This window comes from Anser cygnoides, chromosome 38, assembly GCF_040182565.1.
Source record: "Anser cygnoides isolate HZ-2024a breed goose chromosome 38, Taihu_goose_T2T_genome, whole genome shotgun sequence".
NCBI lineage: Eukaryota > Metazoa > Chordata > Aves > Anseriformes > Anatidae > Anser > Anser cygnoides.
Window position 1 is genome coordinate 575,081 of NC_089910.1, and position 8,353 is coordinate 583,433.

Genomic DNA, 8,353 nt, shown 5'->3' on the forward strand with positions numbered 1-8,353 from the left:
CTAAAGCATCACCCTGAGGTTTGCGAGGAACCTCAGCAACCAACAGCCTGCAGATAAGACAAATATCACCTTCCCAGTTTCATCAGGGATTGTGTGAGCTGCATACAAACGTAGTGTCCTGGTCTTGGCTAGGGTAGTGTTAGTTTCCTTCCTAGTAGCTGTTATGGTGCTGTGCTTTGTATTTAGGATGAGAAGAATGTTGATAACACACTATGCTGAGCAGTGCTTACACAAAGCTGGCTGGGCATCAGTTGGTGGTGTGCAATTCCATTGTGTATCACTTGTTCTGCATGTACTTTTCCTTTTTTTTTTTTTTTCGTTTTTATTCCCCTCTAACACTGCCCTGATCTTGACCCACAAGTTTTAGGATTTTTTTTACTGATTCTCTCCCCCATCCCACTGTGGGGAAGTAAGCGAATGGCTGCATGGTGCTGAGCTGCCTGCAGGGCTAAACCACAACAGGTGGTGATGCTCCTGGGCTGTTCCCTGACCCTGGAGGTGTCTGCAAGGCAGAGGTGAGCGCACAGCACAGGGCATGGGGTCTGTGAGCCATGGCAGGGCACAGACATGGGGAAAGAGAAGCAGCTCCCAGCCGGGAGAGCTCCAGGCAGCAGAGAAGGGCAGGCACTAAGATGAAATATTTAACCAAAATCCTGTGTCAGGGCAATACAGGCACCTCTTGATATGTCGTGCGTGCAGTGCAGATCCCTTCCCCTGAGCAACGCCCCTGTGGTGTCCCAGGCTTCCTTTACACTGTGGGACTCTAGCAATGCAGTTGGTGGGGGTGGGAAAAGACCTTACTCTCCCTTCATCAGATATATCCTCATTTGGTCACCTGACTAAGTCCATGAGATGTCCTTCCAAGCTGTGAGCTGCCCTCCAGACTGCAATCCCTCCCACAGCAGCTCTGCTTTACCTGATGGAGAAGTGCTGAAATGCTATGGGCAGGAAAAGGCTGTTGGGGTGGTAAAAAGAACTCCTTGGCTAGCAGTGGGGTGCTGACAACTTTCTTAGGTACCTGGAGGCAGGGTGAGGCACTCAGTCATCTGAGTCTGCAGTGGATGCCTCTGCTCTCAGAGGTGTTTGGTTTCTTCTCAGGGATACGCAGGACTGCAATACCCCTCCATAGCAAGAAGGAGCAAGCACGGGGCAGCTGGGACAAAAGCCAGTGGGCAAACCAGCTTGCCTCACCCTGCACAAAACCACTGCAAATCTTTTACCTGTCAGGACTCACAGAGGTTGTGCCTCAGTGCCCCACAGATGCTCAGGATCTCTGCCTTCAAAGAAAACTCCCCAGAGGAAGTGATGGTGGTGGGGGAAGGTGGGGCTCGAAGGGCTGTCCAAAATACAAACAAACAAAGGTCTGAAACGTATTTCTGCAACCATCTTAGAATTTGGGGTGCAGATACTGACAAGCCCTTCTGTGTTCAGAGGGACTCCACCTGGGAGATTCTGAATATCAGATCTGGCCCGTGCATCCCCCTGCTTCCAGATACCACAGAATTACACAACCAACACCTTGGGAGTCTACAGGCAGCGGCCCAGCTCTTCATGACATTCTCAGTCAGCCAAAAGTAGAGTTCCAGAAGGGAACTGCACAGCGGTCTTGCAAAAAAAGGACAAAGGATGAGTGTCTCGGGGAAGACAGTCTATGAGAAATGGCTTTGTTTTTTGCAGAGAAGTCTGTCCTAACTCTACCCTTTCTTTTCCTTTTGGGACAGTTGTCTGGGTCCACATGGAGAAAATGTCCAACAGCAGCTCCATCACTGAGTTCCTCCTCCTGGCATTTGCAGACATGCAGGATCTGCAGCTCTTGCACTTTGGGCTCTTCCTGGGCATCTACCTGACTGCCCTCCTGGGCAATGGCCTCATCATTACAGCCATAGCCTGCGACCACCACCTCCACACCCCCATGTACTTCTTCCTCCTCAACCTCTCCCTCTTTGACTTGGGCTCCATCTCCACCACTCTCCCCAAAGCCATGGCCAATACTTTGTGGGACACCAGGACTATCTCCTACTCAGGTTGTGCTGCCCAGGTCTTTCTGCTTGTTTTTTTGATTTCAGGAGAGTATTTTCTTCTCACTGTCATGGCCTATGACCGCTATGTTGCCATCTGCAAACCCCTATATTACAGTACCCTCATAGGTGGCAGGACTTGTGTCAAAATGGCAGCAGCTGCCTGGGGCAGTGGCTTTCTCAATGCCATGCTGCACACTGCCAATACCTTTTCCCTTCCCCTCTGCCACGGCAATGCCCTGAACCAGTTCTTCTGTGAAATTCCCCAGATTCTCAAGCTCTCCTGCTCAGATGCCTACCTCAGTGAAGTTGTGCTTATTGTGGTTTCTGCATGTTTACTCTTTGCATGTTTTGTTTTCCTTGTGCTGTCCTATGTGCAGATCTTCAGGGCTGTGCTGAGGATCCCCTTGGAGCATGGACGGCGCAAAGCCTTTTCCACATGCCTCCCTCACCTGGCTGTGGTCTCCCTGTTTCTCAGCACTGTCATGTTTTCTTATCTTAAGCCTCCCTCCATCTCCTTCCCATCCTTGGATCTGGTGATGACAGTTCTGTACTCAGTGGTGTCTCCAGCAGTGAACCCCCTCATCTACAGCATGAGGAACCAGGAGCTCAAAGGGGCGCTGAAGAAAGTGATCCTACTGGTGGTAATTAAGAAGAAATAAAGTGCCTGTCTCTCTCCACAAGTGATCTCTGATTGATCTCAGACAAATGTTGTGCTTTGGGGCATTCTGTCATTGATAATCATGGTTGTACACAAGTGCTTGCATTCATTCTATTTCTGCAGGTAATAGACTTGTCCCTGCAGTCAGACTGACTCAGAGGCCTTCTGTAAATGCGCCTATCATCGCATGACAGGTAGCCTCCTATGTTTCTTCTCTTCATTAAGAAAGGTTTACTTCAGTGCAGAGGCCTGTGGTCAACACAAAGTATTTTCCCTACGCCCCCCTCACCTGTCCATAGACTGCCTGTTTGTCAGCACCTCATTTTTGCCTCTCTGAAGGCCCTCTCCATCTGTTTCCCATCATCAGATCAGGTGTGGCACTTCTGTAGTCGGTAAGCCATGAGTTCCAGGAGGCACTGAGAAACTGACCACAAGGAATCTTGTACCGTCAACAAGAACCTGCTCCCCCTTCTCTGCACAGTTCCCAGAGTTTCTCTTTTCCTGTAGATAATGGTACCAACAATGGTACCAACAGGTTATTCCTTAGGTTTACACCACTTCTCTTGAGGCTTCAACTAAACATGTGTGAACCTTTCACAAATGCTTTGAATGTTGTACAAGATCTGGCCTCCCTGCTAGCATCTCTGGAACAAAAGGGGTATCCTGAGTGCATTGCCCATGTTTCCCAAGGCATTGGAGAAATCAGGCAAGGGAGACAGGAGACCAGCATCGCTGAGTCAGGACCTCTTAATCAAACTAAAGCACAGAAATGAAAATCAAAGGCAGTGGAGGCAAGGACATACGAAGTGGGAAAATTACAAGGATAAGGCCTGGAAGTTTAGGGATAGGATCAGGAAAGCCAAGGCACAGCTAGAGAGAAACTTGGCTAGGGATGCAAAGAATAACAAGAAGGGTTTCCACAGCTACATAAGAGAGCAAAGAAACTCTAACCCTCCCATGAAGAGTGACACCAGCAGCGTGTCAGCCCCGTGTCCCCGCACACCCTCCCATCCTCTGCTCTGTAGGATGTCCTGTCTCACTGCCACCAGCTCCCCTCTACTTTCAGATGTCCCTGTCCTGCCTGGAGGTGACCCAGCAGATGGCTATGACAATGCCGGGGAGGTTTCTGACCCTGGGGAGAATCCTGTGCCTGGACAGGGGGACTGGAAAGTTCCTGGGGCACCAGAGGAGGGAGATGGGCCCAGGGATGCAGCCGCAGGTGAGAGGCCAGTGCATCACTGCCACTTCCTAGGTGCCAACTTGTGGTTAAAAAAGTGTGTAGAAATAAGTCATGATGTCTTTCAAACATTACCAAGTTTTGAGGTGAAGTCACCACCACAATCAGCTGGGCAGCTGAGCTCCACCACAACTGCTCTCTTACTCCTCTTTCTCAAAAGAATATGGGGAGAAAATATGATGAAAAAAGGCTTCTGGGTTGAGATAAGGACAGGGACATCACTCAATAATTATTGTCACGGGCAAAACAGACTCAGTAAAAAAAAAAATCTTCCCCCCAGCCACCCTCTTCTACGTCCTCCCCCTGAGAAGCACGGAGGTACTGGGAATGGGGGCTGCGGTCAGTCCATAACACTTCATCTCTGCCACTCGTTCATGGTTACTCTCTTCCCCTGCTCCAACGTGGGGTCCCTCCCACCAGGTGCCATCCTTCCCAAACTGATCCTGCCTGGGCTTCCCACAGGCAGTTTTTGTCCCTTTCTTAAATCTGCTTTCACAGAGGTGCACACAATTTTGCTTAAAGTTCTTCTTTCTAAAGTTCTCTTCTCAGCTTAGTTCTTCAAAAGTTCTTCAAAGCAATGATCGGTCCCGTTGAGAGCCATTACTGACTGTAATGGTTTTACCTTGCTAGGCAGCTGAACTCCATCACATCCACAAGGATATACATAATGATAATTTAATTAAATGAAAAATAATTATTAAGGGAAAATTATTATTAAGGGAAAATAAAATAATTTAACTAAAGGGAAAAGGAAAGGGGAGGGAGGGAAAAAAAAAAAAAAAACACAAGCAAAGGCCGTGTGGAAGCACAGAGAAAGAGGAATGAAATTACTCTCTACTTCCCACCAAGGAGTGATGCTGGACCACGTTCATGAAGCAGGGCCTCAATCTGATTGCTGATGTAGTTGCCAAGCCACTCACCATAATATTTGAAAACTCATGGCAGTCAGGCGAAGTTCCCGATGATTTGATGTGCTGGCTTTACTCAGGTGGGCAGCCAAGCTCTATCACAACTGCTCTCTCACTCCTCCTCAAAGGGAAAGGGGAAGAAGAAAGTATGCTGGGAAAAAAAATAAATAAAATAAATAAAATAAAATAAAATAAAATAAAATAAAATAAAATAAAATAAAATAATAAAAAAATCACTGTCTTGGTGACGTCCCCTCCCCACCTCTTACCCACCCCCAGCCAGCTGGTTCCTGGGGGGTTGGAGGGAGTCCTGGTGCTGTGCCAGTATTGAACAGATATAGACAAAACATTGGTGTGATATCAGTGCTGTTTTAGCTACAAGTGTAAAGCACAGCATAGTATGGGCTGCTGCAGGGAAAGTTAACTCCATCCCAGCCAGACCCAGAACATTGTCAAGGACCCATGGACTCCTTAGAGCAGGTAATTTGAGGCCATGATTACAGGTAGGGCAAGGCACTGGGCAGGTGGCTCTGAGGCTGAGAAAATCCTGGCTTTGTTTCATCAAGCAGAAAGGCCAAGCCCTGCTGCCAGCCATGAGCAGAGAGCTCCTGTCCTCACCTGGGGCTCCAGGCTCTTCTTTAGGCAGTGGGGTGTGCAGTACCAAGTGAAAGACAGTGGTGTGACACTTCTTGGCTCGCTCAGGGGGTGCAAAGAGGAGATGAGGTCCCAATGCTAAGAGGGCAGTATGTCTCCTCCTAGGCCTTGGTGGCAGAGAGAACGGACATAGCCAAGGGGACAAGACCTTGGTTTTCTTGGCTAAGTCTTGCCTTGCCAGTGCCCTTGTTTATCTCCACCACCAGCTGTCCTGTGCTGTCCCACACCTGGCCCCATTTCCCTCTTGGTTGCAAACACCCATCTTGCTTTTCCACCTTGCTCTGTCTGTGGTATTTCTGTGCCTTCATTGATGTCTCTACACTCCATAGTTTTTCTCCCACATGCTGTTTCCAACTACCAAGAAAAGCTCCATCATCTTGGAAACTACCCTTCACACAGGCATCTTAACCCATTAGCCTTTTGTTACCTGTCATCTGACTAGACAGAAGGAACCTCACCATGATCTTCCAAGCCATGTGGCCTTCCTGCTGGCCTTTCAGCTCCTCAGATAGACATGACCAAGCCACATTCCTGCTGCTCTCCACTCTTGTACCGAGGCAAAAGAGACTTGACAATCCACAGCCAAGAGCACTTCTGCATTGGCCTATCAGGTACTTGGGCAGAGGGCATCACACAAGCACCATGCCAGCCAGGTGCCTTCTGCTGGCCTGTGAGAGACGCTGGCAGATGTGAGCCTAAAAGCCCATCTGCCAGCCAGGAGGCAAGGGTTGGCCTGGCAGCTACTTCACAAAGATGGGACCTCCCAGTCCCTTGCCCAGCCATGCTCCTGCTGCTGGCCTACCAGCTGCAGAGGCAGAAGTGACCTCACAGTCCCCACCAAAGCCATTTGCTTACTACTGGATTTGGAGTTTCTAAGGCACCATTGGCATCTTATAAGAATATGCCCACCTGACACCCTCTTTGTGGCCTAGCAAAAAAAACCACATAAAAGCAAGGTCATTGTCATAGTCCAAGGCCATGCATCTGCTGATGGCCTTTCAGCTTGTCAATGGGCAGGAGATAGGTATGTACAGCTCTGTTAGGTACTAGGGCAGCAGTCATCTCGTAATTAATATTCAAGCCACCTGCATGTCAGTAGCTTATTCGTTTCTTCTACACAGCTGAAATACACACACATGTATCAGCCATGTGCCTGAAGGTAGCCTATCAGGCCCTGACACCCACCTGCACAGCCATGGGCCTCTTGCTGCCTCCTGAGATTCTGAGGAACAGCTGAACTCAGCAGAGCATCCCCACCCATCTCATCCTTGAGTCCTATGGCCTGACCAGATCCGTGTCACATCGCCTGCCTCTTCCAAGACCAAGCAACTGCTCAAGGCTCTCCCAAACCCTGTCCAGCCTCATGGAGCCAAACTGCTTCAGTTAGGTGACTAGAGCGCAGGAATGAGAGATTTGAGTATTATGTGTTCAGTTTAGGTCATAGGGATTAGATCTTGCTTTCCAGAGTTAGGGTTTGTGCAGAGGCTTAGGGGGAAGCTTTGGTGTTCTGCTTCAGGTACTTTTTATTTTCCCAGTGAATACTGCAGAACCATCAGCCTTACCCGAACCATTGTCACTTCTTCAAAATCTTTACTTTCTGTTAGCCAAGCGAATCTTCTCTCCCCCAAATCTCCTAGCTTTGCTCTCCCAGATTTCCCCTGGCCTCCCCAAATGTGTCACCCTGTTGGGGCAGCTTTCTGATGGCCTTTATGACCTCAGAGGCTCTGCCTCCCTGCTGTTGGCCAGCCAGGGGCTGGGACAGAAGTGACCTCACAGCCAGCATCCACAGGGCTACAAGGAGCTGTTGTGCTCAGGAGGCCTCTTCCCAGCCCCCCCAGGAGCAGTGGGTGCAGGGGATGCCCTGCACAATCCCTCAGGTACTCTGCCTGCCAACCAGCTCATGCTGCAGAAGGCCTCCTACACATCCTGACTCACATTTCCTCTGTGAGATCTTCGGCTCCTCCAGGGCATCCTGGAAGAATTAGACACCTCTGTGTGGAAAACTGAATCAAGCCCTGAATGAGCATTTTAGGGAAAAGTTGAGAATGAGGCAGATTATTATGGTAATTATTGTAAGAGCTGAATATTTCATCATTTCTGGCATTGTTTCAATCATGTGGTTTCCCAGGGGATATTACCCTCAAAGGGAAGTAACTTTGAGACACCGTCTGTCCCACTTCATGGCACCCCTAGGGAACAGCCTAGGGCACTTGTGCTCACTAGGGTTCATCTCACCACTCCCATGATGAGTGCAGTCTTACATGGACAAGGCAAACATGTACTTTTGACAGTCATTCTGTGTCTCTCTGTGGAGGAACAAACCATCTGTGTGAGTTGGGCCAAGAGCCCAGTGCTGGGAATGGGTTGGGAGGGGCTGCTCTGGGACCATTGCCCTGGGGCAGCATCTTCCAGGGTGTCCAGAGAACAAGGACCCAGCCCAGCCCCTGCTCTGCTGGTCCTCCCTGTTTCTCCCAGGAGGCCAGCCCAGACTAGCCCCTCCCCAGCTCTCCGCATCTCCCTGTCCCCTCCCCAGCCCAGCAGGCTGGTCTGGCCCCAAAGCAGCAAATGGAGAAGTGGAGAGCAGTGGCAGTGTCCCTGCTGCTGCTGCCATCTGCAGGAGATTTCCCCTCCCCCAGACAGCCTGCAGACCCCCAGGCCAGCCGCGCTCCCCAGCACAGCACAGCACAGCACTGCTGGCCCTGGGGCTCCTCAGGCAGCACCACTGCACACACACAGCACCCTGCCCTGCTCCCAGCACACCCCATGTCCCATACAGCCTTGCCCCAGCCCACCACGTCTGGGCTGGCCTGAGCAGCCATTCCTGCAGCCCCTGCCCATGCTGCCCACAGCCCCCGAGCTGGCGGTGCTGCTCTGC

General features: G+C 50.3%; 1 protein-coding gene across 1 annotated transcript; it reads left to right on the forward strand.

Annotated features, from left to right (window-relative positions):
* The first annotated feature begins 1,735 nt into the window (after nt 1–1,735).
* On the forward strand, nt 1,736–2,680 carry LOC106049131 (olfactory receptor 14C36-like). The gene has a single exon (XM_013201310.3). The coding sequence runs from the start codon at nt 1,736–1,738 to the stop codon at nt 2,678–2,680; it is 945 nt and encodes a 314-aa protein (XP_013056764.3).
* Nucleotides 2,681–8,353: the final 5,673 nt, after the last annotated feature.